Genomic DNA, 16,483 nt, shown 5'->3' with positions numbered 1-16,483 from the left:
AGTTGTACGGGGTGGAAATTTCTTCTGACTAGCATGGCAATTTATTCCTAGAGAAGACAATTTTCCTTTTGGAAAAAAACTACCATCATTTGATCTCGATCCAACGGCTACGAGTGTGTTTGCAGGGAGTTCCTTCCCAGTGAACGTTCATCAGTTAGCATTACCCACATAATTTGGGGATAGAACACACGAATTGGAAAAAAAAAGCCTCTTCGCCATGCTATTAACTCGCCAAAAAAAAGGTCGCCAGGTTGAATCATTGAATGCGGCACCCCGCGAATCAACCTGTGATTGAGTTGGTTAGGTGGACAGTGGTATCACCAACCCACCAGGGTTCAAATCCTGGTGCTCGCATTATTCCTGGATTTATTTCAGGATTTCCGGCGGTGCGCTTTCAGTGAGAGGAGACATTCCCGTCGACGACAAAGCGCCTACGGTGACTTCGTAAATCTCAAGATGATATGTCGGCTCAGTATTTCGGAGGTGCTCATAGGGATAAGATGTGCGTGTGTGCGTTTATAGGGGTGAGTATATGCGCGTGTATATGAGCGCTATTAAAAAAAGAATGCGGCACCCCTGTATTCAGGGTTCGACATTGCAGCTGAATTGGCCACGTGCCAAATCCACCCACGTCGGCACAAATAGAGCGCCGGGCCGGCATCCTCTTTCCGCTCCGCGCCCATATGCCTCTGCCCCGACCCTTGTCGCTTTTCCCTTCGCCTCACTCCTACTAAAACTCAAGGCGCGCACGCCCCACGCCGAACGCACGGCCACCGCCACTGCCCCAGGCACCTTTTCTCCTCTCCCACCCCACGCCCGAACGACCCCCATGGAGTCCCTGCTTGCGGCGCTCCCGGCGGGCGGAGGAGGTGCGGTCGCTGCCGCTGCCGCGGCCGTCGGCGGGCTGGCCGCGGCCGCCGCGCTCGCCGCCAAGGCCGGCGTCGTCGGGACGGGCCGGACCAACGCGCCCCCAGGTGACGATCCTCCCACCCAATCTCGTCAGAATGCACGCCTCTCGACCTGCGGCCTATCCTGTGCTGTTCTCTTGCTATCGCGCTGCCTTTTTTGTTTATATTTGGAAGTGCTGGCCAACTATTTCCTCTGTTTCGAAGTCCAACATCAGTCCGGACCTCTCGAACCGAATCACTCACTTTTTTCAATTCCTATTTAAAAATTGACAATTATCTCCTGATTGACAAGATTCTAAGATTCCTTCAATCAAAAACGACAAAGGAGAGAGCATCATAGCGTTTTTCTTCTTCCATGTTGTACGTATGCTCGTATACATGTAGCAGAGCATGCCATACTTGGGCTTTTATGCCACAATTTTCTTTAGGTTCCTATATAGGATATTCTTGAGTTATTTTCTATGTGTTCAGGTATAGTACTGTAGATATTTATCAGGTGAAAAATGACCGTCACCGTCGACGTGGAAATCATGCACACGTAGAAGTTTATAAACTTTTATAAAAGAATATACAACATGTTGTAAGTCCATAAAACTTCAAGGTCAAGCTCAATCGGATTTACAAGATCTAAGATATCTTTTTACTATTGCCAAATTATTGGTTTTGAAGTCTTAGAGGCTTCTGGATAAGCATGATCACCTTCTCTGAATAAGTGATCCGCGAATTTAGACATTTTAAATCTTAAGCAATTAGTGCTTATACATGCTTCTTTCTTATTTTGGGCAAAACCTTTAAATACTTGCTATATCTTTTATCTTTTATTACCTTCCATTCGTAAATGCATGAAAGCATGCAGTCAAATTTCTGCAATTTTGACCATTAATAAAACGGGATTGCTAAATCTCAGTCGACTAAGACTTAACCAAGTCTCAGTCCATGTTATATTCATGAGATCTTACATGAAGATCCGTGCAAAATTTCTTTTAAATTTTTCTTTCTTCTTTTTATATGTTCTATCACTTGACTGAGACTTGGTTAAGTCTTAGTCGAGTCAGATCTAGCCACACTTAATAAAATATTAAAACTGGTTGTAAGGCTGGAACAGTATTTTTAGATTTGTGATGAAAGATAATTCTATAATATATTTTTTTAAGTCTATACTAATATATACATATAAAAAATAACGGTTAAAGGTGTATGCTGGAAATCCTGTCAATGTCCAAAACGACATCCATTTATGAACGAAGGAACTGTTTTTTGTTTAAATTTTTTTACAGATTTATCCACAAGTCATTTGGAAAATAACACATAGCTAGCTTTTCATGACTAACTCCCTAGACATAAGAACATGTCAACATAAAGAATCTTTTACTTCACACCATTCCAAGAAGATCCTTTTTTTTTCAATCCAATTTCCAAGTCCCTTTTGGTCCCCATGCATGGGCAGTGAGCAGTCCGGTTGGCACTTTCACAAGGAAAAGTGCTCCATAAGCTCAAAGACGGAAAGCTACACGATTGATTGAAAAGAAGCGATGAGATGTTACTGTCATAAATGATAGGTTCACTTATCCTCTACTTTTTGCAGAACAGATAAAGAACATATAGCTATATTCCTGAGCAGTCCACAGCTGTGAGCTTTTACTATTTTTATTAAAACAAGAGAAAGCAAATCTGCCGATAGAAACAACTCAATATGTTTTCTCATTTTCATGTGCTTTTATGCAAGCACTCCACCGCCCCGTTTGGAATAAAAGGAATTCCCCGACTCCTACGGAACACATACTGTTCTGAACTTTTCCAAATTCATGTGATACATATGTCCTTGCCAAAATAAATGTGATATATGCATATATATGTTCAGCAAACAATTTATTTTATTTGGGGGGGGGGGGGGGGGCGATGAAATGGAATGGGAATGCTTCTCTTGGCTGTCACAGTTTTGGTAGGTTCCTATTTACTTTTGGCCTGGAGAGTGAAGTTCCTGGATAGCAACAGGTGAAAACAACGAGTCCAGAGGTTCCTCTGTCAGTCGCAGTAGATTCCCAAATCATGCTTATCAAACACATCTGATAATAGCTACTCCCTCCGATCCAAAATAAGTGTCATGGAACTAAAACCACGACACTTATTTTGGATCCGACAGAGTATTAGACAAGGCATGTTCCCTGCTTTATGACAGCACAATTGCTTTATACGTGTTATGCATAGGACGCACAAATCAATTACTATTTGTTTTAGATCAAATGGCAACTACTGTAGATTGGAAACAGGAGCATTGTGAACAGAAGTAGTTTTACCACAATATATTGTGCTAAACAGCAATTTTACCAAATTCTGGAAGCAATAATTGCTATATCGAAAATATGACGGTTGGATTGTCCTAGATACATGCTGACCCCTACTAGTGATGTGGATTATTCTAGTGTTCAACAATCACCTTCTTTTGATACTGGCTTATTTAAGTCTCCATGACCTCCCAGTAAAGTTGTGCCTGCTAGAAAAATCTACGACACAATTTATATATGCTGTATCATTGTATGATTGTAACTTTGTAAGGCCGTCTCACAATAAAAAAAAAGAAGGGCAGCCTGGTGCACGTAGCTCCTGCTTGTGCAGGGTCCGGGGAAGGGTCCGACCACTTTGCGTCTATAGTACGCATCCTTTCCCTACATTTCTGCAAGAGGCTGTTTCCATAACTCGAATCCGTGACCTCATGGTCACAAGGCAACAGCTTTACCGCTGCGCCAAGGCTCCTCTTCTAAGGCCGTCTGACAATACTTACTGAAAATACTTAAGAAAAAGAGAGAAAATAATTACCTACTTAATTTATTTGCATGAATATAATTTTTAATCATGTATGCGGACGAATTATCGAACTGGTTTGTTTGAAATATAAATTATGTCCTTCAAATTAATACGGCTAATTCTACTGCAAGGAAAAACTAAACTCTCCTGTGGTTAATTTAATTGTCATACAGCTGTTCCTGGTTTACCGCTTATTGGAAATCTGCACCAGTTAAAAGAGAAGAAACCCCATAAGACCTTCACAAAATGGTCTGATATTTATGGGCCAATATACACCATAAAGACTGGGGCTTCATCAGTAGCTGTGCTCAACTCTTCTGAAGTAGCCAAGGAGGTAATACGGAAGCTGTCTTTTTTTTCATAATTCACTTGTTAATGTACTTTTAGGTTCTAATACAAAATATCATCTTTTGCACTTTTGGGTAATTGTGGCAACTTGGGCTTTTAGTCTTCTGACTGATTTTTGGCATTTACTCTGTATGCTTTTGTTGGCATTATCTCAGCGAATTTTCTTTTAAATGGAAAATATAATAATTCAAACCTAGATACAAGAGTTCTTTTGTCACCGCAGAAATTGAACTTCAAAGCTAATATAATCATTATATTTACCTCTCTTTTTCTCATGCTAGAGACAAACCCAGGATTCTAACGAGCTTTTTAAAAAAACAGAGGATTCAAACAAGTTATGAACTGACCTCTTTCCCCCAAGAACTACCCAGAAACAATTATGAAGCTACAAGGTAGCCCAGATTAATACACAAAATACGCATGTAGTTATTGATTTATGCTGTGATGCAAAATTGAGAAATGATAGAAGCATCGCACAAATGTGTCGCACTTGACCAGAACATCTATTCTTTTCTCAATATGCAGGCTATGGTTGCGAAATACTCATCCATTTCTACTCGTAAGCTACCTAAAGCATTGTCAGTGCTGACTCGTGATAAAACGATGGTTGCTACAAGTGACTACGGTGACTTCCACAAAATGGTGAAGCGTTTAGTTATGTTGGGCATGTTGGGCTCTTCTGCTCAGGTACAAGTCTTAACACTTAGGAAATTATACAGTTTAGTGGCCACCACTTGCATATGTTTACACATTCAGTTAATTAACGTTTCATGGTGAAATGGTTGCAAAATGTGTAGAGACAATTTAGGGACACAAGAGACATGATGATGGACAACATGTTAAGCACTTTCCATACGTTGGTGACTGACGACCCACATTCTCCTCTGAACTTCAGAGAAGTTTTCAAGGACGAGCTGTTCCGCCTGTCCTTGATCCAGGTAAGTCTACAAGCTTCATAATAGTGTGCTCATGCATTGTGACGCTACTACCAGTTTCTTGATTTGAATCAGTCTTCAGATACTTCGTTTATTATATGCGATAATGAGAGTGCACGCTACAATTACAGAGTTTAGGCGAGGATGTGGGTTCAGTTTATGTGAAGGAGTTTGGGAGGGAGATATCGAAGGATGAAATCTACCAGATCACTGTGGTTGACATGATGATGTGTGCAATCGATGTTGATTGGAGGGATTTCTTCCCATACCTCAGCTGGATTCCCAACAAAAGCTTCGAAAACAGAGTACTTATCACAGAATCTAGGCGAACCGCGGTGATGCAAGCCTTGATCCATCAACAGAAGAAAAGAATTGCGCGCGGCGAGGTGGCAACAACGCACATAGCTTCTAACTGTTTATTTCTGATCCAGTTCTCCTATCTGTTCATTGATCATCTTGCTGCGATAAAATTGTGATATACAGGCCAGGGCATCCTATCTGGACTTCTTGCTGGCAGAGAAGGCACTGACAGATGAACAGTTGATGATGCTGGTGTGGGAGGCAGTCATCGAGGCTGCAGATACTACTTTGGTGACGACCGAGTGGGCAATGTATGAGCTTGCTAAAAACCCAGAAAAACAGGCGAGTTTCCTACTCTGCTCTGGTTTAGTCTTGTCGGTACCAAATTGTTAACAGAAATATTCTGGGCACATCAGGATCGGCTCTACCAGGAGATCCGGGAGGTGTGCGGCGAAGAGACGGTCACCGAGGATCACGTGCCACGGCTGCCGTACCTCAGCGCCGTGTTTCATGAGACGCTAAGGTTCCATTCTCCTGTCCCACTGGTGCCTCCAAGGTTTGTCCATGAGACCACCAAACTGGCCGGCTACGACGTCCCAGCCGGCACCGAGGTATCTATCTATTACTGTACATACTACATACTAAAAGTACATGACGAAACCGGATAAGGAGCTACATACAACACTCATAATTGATTATACAAGAAGTTTCGGCTGTTGGCCGTGGATTTCTGAAAAGATGGCTCAATTTTTTCAGATAGTCATCAATCTGTTCGGGTGCAACATGAACAAGAAGGATTGGGAGGAGCCCGAGGATTGGAGGCCGGAGAGGTTCATGGATGGGAGGTTCGAGGCCGCGGACATGTACAAGACCATGGCATTCGGCGCCGGGAGGAGGTCCTGCGCCGGGAGCCTGCAGGCGACGACCATCTCGTGCGCTGCCATTGCGCGCTTCGTGCAGGACTTTGCCTGGAGGCTCAAGGAAGGCGACGAGGACAAGGTGGACACCGTGCAGCTCACCAGCTACAAGCTCCATCCGTTGTACGTGTATCTCTCACCGAGAGGGAGGAAGTGAATTAATGCCAGCTTTGGTTTGGTAATGAGGTGCTGGATTTGCTCTTTACAAACTTGGCCAAACAAGATGGCAGTATGATATAAGTTTATAATGCCTAATGGTTTGCTTGAACAATTTGTTTGTGTCTTTAGTTTGTCTATGATTAGTTTTTTTAAAATTTTTGTGATGGTAAAGATAAATCTCTCTCTGCCTAGGCATTCGAAGATGCATCCAACACAAATTCTTACAACCATTTCAATATTCGCGTCATAAGGCGACAAAGAAAGTGAGGAAACTACATAATCATAGAAGGAAATCAAACGCTGTTAGCTCGTGTTCAGATGGTTGTTGTTGTAGTAAAGGCCATGATCATATTTTTTTTCTGATAAAGAACACTTTTGTTAACTTTAAAATGTAGCGTCAAGAGGATACAATCATGATGAGCAACAGTCGGCCTCTGCATTTTTAGAATGCACATAGCCAAAACACAAACTGTTTGACAAAAGAAAAGAAAAAAAAACGACATATTAGCAAACATCATGATGAGCAGCGGTGAAGTCCTGTATGACCGACACTATTCCTCTGTTGATGAAGGTGGTCGTTCGATGGGAAATTACGCTGCCATCCATGTTGTTAAAAAACTCTCCCTGATTACCCTCTGCAATCTCTCGTGCACGCCGTGAATAACGGTTGGTACTCCGTTCGGTGTACTGTACACAGCATATGAAACCAGCACCTACAACAAAAAATTACTTGCAAAGGAGAAGCGTTTTTGCTGTGAAAAACAAAATCATTTCATGATAGTCATAGCGACCATAATAAGTACTCCCTCCGTTCCAAATTACTCGTCGTGGTTTTAGTTCAAATTGTAATTTGAACTAAAACCACGACGAGTAATTTGGAACGGAGGGAGTAAGACGCTTCCACCCTCATTAGGGTACTAATCCTATTTGGAATTTCATCCAACAGTGACCATAGTATTGGCAGCACTTGTAGGCAGATACAAATTGAACACATTTGGATCACTGACCACATAGAGCATACAAACTTGCATGAAAAAAGAGGTGTTTGATTATTTCATGATAAGTACAAAAACTATACTCCTTGCTTCATTACCAGTTGCGACACGTGAGATTGTTTTTGGTTAGCGCAACTTCCAACCAGTTAGCATAGCAAACCGTCAGCAGGCCAGACTTGGGCAAAAGCCTGACCCTGATTTATTTCCTAAGAAAGTGCTTGTGCATTTAGAAATATATTCAAGGATTTTGAAAAAAAATCGTGTGTTTTGAAAGTGCTCGCTGATTTAAAAATGTTCCAGAATTTAAAAGAATTTCATGACTTAAAAATGTTCATGATTTTTAAATTTTAGAAAATGTTCACAAAGTAAACATATTCACTAATTTTAAATAATTTCCACAAATTTGGATGATTTTTTTATGAATTTCAAGAAATAATCGTGAATTTAAAATGTACATAATTTTTAAAAGTGTCTAGGAATTTAAAAAGTGAAAAAGGATAAGAAACAAGAAAAACAAACAAATATCTTTTTAAAGAACAACTGCAGAAATAAATAAATAAAACTAGTACAGCCAGCAAGGAAAAACATACAAAAAATAAGAAGAAGAAATAGTCAGAAGCTTTCCAAAATTGGTCGAAACATCATCTATATGGGACGGCCTAGTAGGACGTGCCACACTCGGAATAGGAAGAATATGTTTGGACCTCTTCGTGGATAATAACCCTACTCATGTGTATGGCTTGTGTTTTGTTAGACTCTATGGTCCTCGGCCCACTAAATCATGTATCTCAGCCCAACAAATTTCTGAAATCTCAAAGGCCCATCTGTATCTCAGCCCAACAGAATTTCCAGCACGCCTCAGCCCAGAACTTTTAGTAAATTAGCACCATCGATCGGTCAAATTCAGAAGTTTGCCCGAAGTAGTTAGAGAAAGGCCCAACTGCTTTTGTTCTGAGTGCGCCTGCAAAGCCAGAGAGTAGGTTGCCATTTTTGGGCTTGCGACCCCAGAAAGGTTCAGTCTATCATTCCGCTAAATAAATGCTCCCTTCGTCCCATAATATAAACACGTTTTTTACACTACACTAGTGTAAAAAAATGCCCCTAATATATTATAGGACAGAGGGAATACTTATCATAAAGCTTCCCATTTCTTAAAAAATAATAATCATGAAGCTTCTGTAAGGGCATATTTATCCCCAAGGTGTTTTGGTGATTAATGACAATGCATTTGCGGAATAATCGTGTACCTTGAGTATTTAGATATTTCATTACTAGGCGCAAGACGGTTTGGTGCCCCTCGAAGATTATTGAAGACGGCGTTTTTCTACGTTCCTTTTTCGGTGGACTTGAGTCGTAGGAAAGCCGTACTATTAACAGGGGGTTCGATTTGGAAAGGTTTGGATGGAATCGTCACGTACACGTTTACTCCTTTTTGCACCGCCTTTCCCTTAGCAGTATGGAGCATCCTCCGTTTCTTCGTGTTTGTGCAAAAAGAAGAATTCCTAGTGTTGTTGTTCTGGGGCATGCGATAGTACTGCTCTTCGAAGCAGTAGTACCGCATGCCACTGCGGTAGTACCGCAGGTGGTCACGGTAGTACCGCTCCTTGGGAGCCATAGTACCGTGAGTCCTGGTCCGGCACAGCATCATAAGCGGAAGTAGGGGCGGATGTAATTTTTTACATCCGCTCCTTGCGCGGTAGTACCGCGTGCCTTGTGCGGTAGTACTGTGTCGGATTTTTGCACTGTTTGAAAGTCAGCGGAAGTTGCCACGAACGTTTTTTTATTTGTCCGCGCCCTTCCCAGGCTAGTCCAATCCTGCCTTGCGGTAGTACCGCAAGGGGGTGCGGTAGTACCGCGCGAGCGGCAGTACCGCCCCAGCGTCTTTGCTACAGGCTTGGGCTAGCTCCTGTCGTGGCCACGGTAGTATCGCGGCTAGCTGCGGTAGTACCGTGAGCCCTTGCAGTAGTACCGCTGGTGTGGTGCGGTAGTACCGTAGGTTGCGGGCTGGTTAAATGGATAACGGTTGGATTTGTCTCTCCATTATATAAGGGGTGTCTTCTTCTCCGAGTTGACTACCTCTTCCAACCCTAAGCTCCATTGTTGCTCCAAGCTCCATTTTCTCCCGATCTCTCTCCCTAACCAATCAAACTTGTTGATTTTCTAGGGATTGGTTGAGAAGGCCTCGATCTACACTTCCACCAAGAGAAATTCGATTCCCCCCACTAATCCCTTGCGGATCTTGTTACTCTTTGGTGTTTGAGCACTCTATATGGTTGAGGTCACCGCGAAGCCATATTCCATTGTGGTGAAGCTTCGTGGTGTTGTTGGGAGCCTCCGATTAAGTTGTGAAGATTGCCCCAACCTTATTTGTAAAGGTCCGATCGCCGCCTCCAAGGGCACCAATAGTGGAATCACAGCATCTCGCATTGTGTGAGGGTGTGAGGAGAATACGGTGGCCCTAGTGGCTTCTTGGGGAGCATTGTGCCTACACACTGCTCCAACGGAGACGTACTTCCCTTCAAAAGGAAGGAACTTCGGTAACACATCCTTGTCTTCACCGGCTCCACTCTTGGTTATCTCGTACCTTTACTTATGCAAGCTTATTTGTGTTATTTCCCTTGCTTGCTTGTGTGCTTGTCGTTGTTGCATCATATAGGTTGCTCACCTAGTTGCATATCTAGACAACCTACTTTGATGCAAAGTTTAATTTGGTAAAGAAAAGCTAAAAATTGTTAGTTGCCTGTTCACCCTTCCCCCTCTAGTCAACTATATCGATCCTTTCAATTGGTATCAGAACCTCTTCTCTTTACTAAGGACTTTGTCGTCCGAAGAGTATGGTTGGCACCATAGACGGTGTGGAGGAGCACTCCGGTGTGAATCCGATCTCGTCTACGGGCGATGGGGGAACCGCGGTCTCTGGTGAGGAATTCAATGTGGCTTTGGACACATTGAAAACCTCCATGACGACCGAGGTTGAAAGCATGTTTAATAAATTCCTAGAAGGGCTTAAACTATCCACCGCATCGTTAAAAGTGGGTGATCCCACCAACAAGGTGACGGATGCTAACTCCGACAAGGGGGAAGCTACTAGTGAAAAGGCTCCTTCTTCTAGTGGTAAAAATGGACCGGCATCTTTGCCCATGTGGAACCTCCACTTGTTTATGGTGGACCGATTCCTTCTACTCATTTGAATCATGCCGGTCCTCCCCCTAAGATTGTGAAAAATGAGGACTCTGATTCTTGGCTCTATCATTTTAAGCGTCATTTAAATCATGTGAATACTAATCTTTGAAGAATCATTGAAGAAGGTTTCTATCCGCATGACCGAAGCAACTTCACTCCTAGAGAAGCCGAGGACAATCAATTCAATGAGAATGCTCTCTTCATCATCCAAGATGCAATTCCACCCGAAGATCTTCCTCACCTCCGGCCCTTCGCCATGGCGAAAGATGCATGGCACCAAGTTGTTTCCCTCTACAGGGGAAGTGCAAGCATTCAACGCTCCAACTATGAAGTGGTGCAAGATGAAGCCGATGAGTTTGCAATGAAAGAAGATGAAGAACCTCGTGAGCTTTATCGGAGAGTAACCAAACTCGTGGTCTCACTCCGAAATCATGGGAGCAAGGACACGGATGACAATTGGATCAAGCGCAAATTCCTCAAGGCAATGATGCCTTACCACAAGGCCATGTCCTCCGTCATTCGTCAAAGGCCAGACTTTCACACCTTGTCCTCAAGTGAAGTGTTGTATGAGCTTGTGGCTATGAGTTTCTTGGACAAAACCGCCGACAATGCAGTGCTACGTTCTCAAAGAGCAAAGAAGCCCAACCTTGCATTAAAAGCCAAGGTTAGGGTGGAAGAAGAGGAGAGCAACCCCGAAGATACAAAGTATGCCTATCATGAACACATGGCTCTTGCTTCAAGGCAATTTTGGAGCAAGAAGAACTCAAGGCCCAACTTCAACAAGAACAACTCAAGTGGCGCGAAGGTCAAGCAACGTATGAGGACTTGCTATAATATTGGCAATGTGAGTCATTTTGTTGCGAAATTCTCTTATGAGAAGAGGGAAGACAATGGTGGCAAGCTCATCCGAAAGGACAAAGCCAAGTCTTTCCCCAACAAGAGCAACTTCACCAAGAAGACTCCTCCCAAGGCGTTGGTGGTACAAGAAGAGTACAACGAGGATGATGATGATGAAGATGGCGAGTTGGTTGCCATGGCCTCCATTGCCATTGCGACAACTCCACGGGTGTCACTTTTTGGCTCACCCAATGAGAACATCACCGCTAAGTGCCTCATGGCTAAAGCCACCAACAAGGTAACCCACAACATCAAAACCACCATGATTAATAATCCTTCTTTGACGGATTGCATTGATGAATATGAGGGATCTAATGTGGAGGAAAATGAGTTTGAGTCCTTTATGGGTAAACTTAAGGGTAAATCCAAGAAGCACTTCGTTGCTCTCTTGGAACAGCTTGGTGAAGCCAATGACATGATCGAGGCTCACGAAGATACTATCTCCAAGATGGAGGGGCATAGTCGTGACTATGCCGATGAGATTTTGGATCTTTCCAATGCTCTTGAGGAAGAGTGTAGTCTTCATTTGGCTCTTGAGGAGTCACACAACGTTGATCACGCTAAGTTAAAGAAATATCTTGATCATGCTCTTGTTGTTTCTCGTGTGCTAAACTCCGAGAAGGAAAAGCTTGGGGTTGATCTTGCTAGACTCAAGGAGGAGTTTGACTTATTTGACAAGGCTCACAAGGTCTTGAAGGGTGCTCATGCTAGCCTCAAAGAGTCTCATGATCAACTTCAAGTAAAGCTAACCAAGGAGAAAGCCACTTTTCCTCATATGATGTTAATTGATAATGCAAATGCTACTAACCCATGTTGTGAGCATGTGCATATTGTTGAGGAGAATGCTAAGTTGAAGGGGCAACTTGAGAAAGGTCTTGTGTCTTGCATACAAGGCGAGAAGAACCTCAATGACCTTTTGAGCAACCAAAAGGAAGTTGTGGCCAAGGAAGGGATTGGGTACGTGCCCAAGTCCAAGAACAAGAAGAAGAATGACAAGGCCAAATGACCTCCTCCTCTCAAGCAAACCTTTGTGAAGGAGGGAGAGGGTGCTACTAAGGAGAAGAATAAGAACACCATGAAGGGTAGTGATGCCAAGAAGGGTAACGCTTCCCTCCCCAACAAAGCCGGCGACTTTAACCCTTCTTATATGTTGTGTCGTGCTAGTGATGGGCATGTTTATGCCAAATTTGTTGGTTCTCCTTATGAGTACATTGAATGGTCTATTTGGGTTCCTAAGACCCTTGTTACTAACATCAAAGGACCCATTACAAAATGGGTACCTAAAACCAAGTATTGATCTCTTGTAGGTGTTTGCTTCCGGTGGGGGATCATGGTTGCTCGATAGTGGAGCTACTAATCATATGACCGGAAGCAAGGACTTGGTGGTGGATGTGCAAAATATTCCATCCATGCCAACCAACGTCGAGTGGGGTGATGCCTCGTCCTCTAAGGTATTGGGACTCGGCAAGGTTGTCATTTCTCATGATCTCACGACCGAGAAGGTCATGCTTGTTGAGTCCCTTGCATACAATTTACTTTCCATTCGTCAACTTGCACTCATGGGTTTTGCCACCTTCTTTGATGTTGATACCGTGGCCCTCTTGTGGAGCAAGACTCTTAAAGTAGCCTCTGTTCGGCATGTCGAGAACGGTCTCTATGTGATTAACTTTTCAGAGCGACTCACTAAGACCGCAACATGCCTAATGGCTAAAGTTGACGTGGGATGGCTTTGGCATCGCCGTTTAGCCCATGTCAATATGAGATCTTTGCAAAGTCTTCTCAAGGGGGACCATGTCCGTGGACTAACAAATGTTAGTTTTTCCAAAGATCGTGCTTGCAGTGCTTGTATCGAAGGAAAGCTACATGAAAAGGCTCACCCTCCCACGACTATCATTTACTCGAAGAGGCCTTTGGAGCTCCTTCAGATGGATCTATTTGGGCCTCCATCTTTTGATAGTATTGGGGGTAGGAAGTATTGCTTGGTGATTGTGGATGATTATTCAAGATACACTTGGGTATATTTCTTCAAGAAGAAGAGTGAGACCCAACAAACCGTCATTGACTTTGCAAATGAAGCTCAACGTCAACACAATGCAAAGATCTTGACAATAAGAAGTGACAACGGCACCGAGTTCAAGAACTACACCTTGGATGAGTTTCTTAGTGATGAGGGGATCAAGCATCAATATTCCGTACCTTACACCTCTCAACAAAATGGTGTAGCGGAGAGGAAGAACCGGACATTGATGGATGCGGCAAGGACCATGATGATGGAGTTCAAGTCTCCATACAACTTTTGGACCGAAGCCATCAACACCGCGTGTCATGCATCCAATCGGCTCTACCTCCGCAAAGGCTTGAACAAGACTCCATATGAGATACTCACCGGTAACAAGCCCAACCTAAAATACTTCCGGGTGTTCAGGTGTAAGTGTTTCATTCTCAAGAAAGGTGTTGATTTGTCTAAATTTGAGGCTAGAGCTCATGAGGGCATATTTGTTGGTTGTGCTACAAACTCCCATGCTTACCGTGTCCTCAATAAGTCCACGGGACTTATTGAGGAGACATGTAACGTGGAGTTTGATGAGAATAACGGCTCCCAAGCGGAGCAAAGTGGAACTTGTGATGTAGGTGATGAAATTCCTCCCCAAGCCATAAGAAGAACGGGTGTTGGTTTTATCCTACTTATTGAGGATCCCCTTGTGGCCGAAGGAGAAGGACAATGTTCCACTCCCGTGGAGCCATCACCAACTCAAGGCCACATGCTTCCGAAGAACAAAGTGAAGTCCCTCAACCTCATGAACAAGACCAAGGGCAAGATCAACCCCAAGATGGTGTTGAATCACCAAGCGATGCCCAAGGTCAAGTTCTATCATCCAAGCAAGTTCAAGATCAAGAGCAAGCTCAAGATCAAGAGCGAGCTCAAGACGACGCTCAAGATGATCAAGATCAAGTGATCACTCCTCAACTCTCTCCAGAGGAGGAATTAGAGCGTCGTGCCGCCAAGATCGCATCCAAGCTATCCACCAAAGATCATCTCATGACAAATGTGCTTGGAAGCTTAAGAAAGGGGGTAAGCACTCATAGAAAATTAGCAAACTATTGTGAACATCACACGTTTGTCTCTTGTGTTGAACCCCAAAAGGTCTATGAGGCGCTCGAGGATCCGGATTGGCTCAATGCCATGCATGAAGAACTCAACAACTTCGAGCACAACAAGCTGTGGAGATTGGTTCCAAGGCCAACGGGGAACCATAATGTCATTGAAACCAAGTGGATATTCAAGAACAAGAAAGATGCTCATGGGATTATCATTCGCAACAAGGCTCGTTTGGTGGCACAAGGCTACTCCTGAGCCGAGGGTATCGACTACGGTGAAACCTTTGCTCCCGTTGCTCGCCTTGAATCCATTCGCATGTTGATTGCATATGCTTCTCATGATAACTTTAAGTTACAACAAATGGATGTGAAGAGTGCTTTTCTTAATGGTCCTATTAATGAGTTGGTATATGTCAAGCAACCCCCGGGTTCGAGGATCCCTATTTTCCCGATCATGTGTACCAACTCGATAAGGCACTCTATGGCCTTAAGAAAGCCCCACATGCGTGGTATGACCACCTTACCGAGTTGTTGCAAGATCGTGGTTTTGAAAAATGGGAAAATCGACCCCACTATTTTTACTAAGAAGGTCAAAGGGGAGTTGTTTGTGTGCCAACTATATGTTGATGATATTATCTTTGGTTCCCCTAACAAAGCTTTCAATGAGGAATTTGCCGCACTCATGACCTCCAAGTTCAAGATGTCCATGATGGGAGAGTTGAAGTTCTTTCTCGGGTTCGAAGTCAAGCAACAAAGAGAAGGAACCTTCATCAACCAAGCCAAATACACTCAAGACATGCTCAGGAGATTCAAGCTAAGTGATGTCAAGCCGGCGTCCACTCCTATGCCCGTCAAATGCCAACTTGATATAGATCCCAATGGTAAAGCGGTGGATCAAAAGGTATATCGCTCCATGATTGACTCCTTGCTTGACCTTTGTGCATCTAGACCTGATATCATGTTGAGTGTGGGAATTTGTGCACGGTTTCAAGACACCCCTAAGGAAAGCCACTATGTGGCGGTCAAGCGAATCTTTCAATATTTGGCTCATACCCCAAATTTTGGCTTATGGTATCCAAGAGGATCTAACTTCAATCTTGTGGGCTATTCAGACTCCGATTGGGGGGAGACAAAGTGGATAGGAAGTCAACTTCCGGAGGGTGCCAATTTCTTGGTTGCTCTTTGGTGAGTTGGTCTTCCAAGAAGCAAAGTTGCGTGTCTCTCTCGTCCACGGAAGCAGAGTATGTGGCTGTCGGTAGTTGTTGTGCACAACTTCTATGGATGAGGCAAACTTTAAAGGATTACGGGGTCATTTGTGACAAAGTGCCTCTTTGGTGTGACAATGAAAGTGCCATCAAGATCTCTCTCAACCCGGTGCAACACTTCAAGATGAAGCATATTGAGATTCGGTATCACTTCATCCAGGATCATATTAGGCAAGGGGAGATTGAGCTCAACTATGCCAACACTCTTGATAACCTTGCAGATATCTTCATGAAGCCCTTGGATGAAGTAAGATTTCGCGAGTTAAGACATGAGCTATATATCATTGATTCGAGCAATGTTGCTTGAACCCGTGCACACCCCACCATACTCAACTTGTTATCTCGTTTAGGTGTAGGCATGGACATAGGGGGAGTGTTGTTCTCTCAATGAACTGTCCCTCTCCCCATTATGCATAAATTAATCAACTCTTTCACATTAGCCATTTTTATGGTACTTGTGCTTCAAAGACGAGTTTTGGTCATGGGCCCAAGGATAATTCTTCGCGGTGCCATGCCAATTGACTCAAATATAGGTGGCTCCGGCCACCGCCCTCTCTTTAGAGAGGTTGTGTTGAGTGTCTTAGTCCTTCTCGTCTCTTGTCTTTCGTTTGTTGTGTCGTTCTTGTTTGAGTTGTCTCTTATGTCAGCCTTTTGGTGTGTCCGTTCTCTTGA

The 16,483-nt window shown here is 43.6% G+C and overlaps 1 protein-coding gene across 1 annotated transcript; it reads left to right on the top strand.

The window, feature by feature from the left end:
• The first annotated feature begins 679 nt into the window (after positions 1-679).
• LOC125522578 (ent-kaurene oxidase 2-like) lies at positions 680-6,484 on the top strand. The gene is made up of 8 exons (XM_048687629.2): positions 680-974; positions 3,887-4,047; positions 4,587-4,748; positions 4,859-4,999; positions 5,128-5,382; positions 5,480-5,638; positions 5,713-5,907; positions 6,053-6,484. The coding sequence occupies exons 1-8, from the start codon at positions 830-832 to the stop codon at positions 6,368-6,370; spliced, it is 1,536 nt and encodes a 511-aa protein (XP_048543586.2). The 5' UTR covers positions 680-829; the 3' UTR covers positions 6,371-6,484.
• The last annotated feature ends 9,999 nt before the right edge of the window (positions 6,485-16,483 follow it).

This window comes from Triticum urartu, chromosome 7A, assembly GCF_056163025.1.
Source record: "Triticum urartu cultivar PI428250 chromosome 7A, HENAU_Tu73, whole genome shotgun sequence".
In the NCBI taxonomy this organism is placed as follows: domain Eukaryota; kingdom Viridiplantae; phylum Streptophyta; class Magnoliopsida; order Poales; family Poaceae; genus Triticum; species Triticum urartu.
Note: the sequence above shows the minus strand (reverse complement) of the source record. Positions and strands in the feature narration are given on the sequence as shown.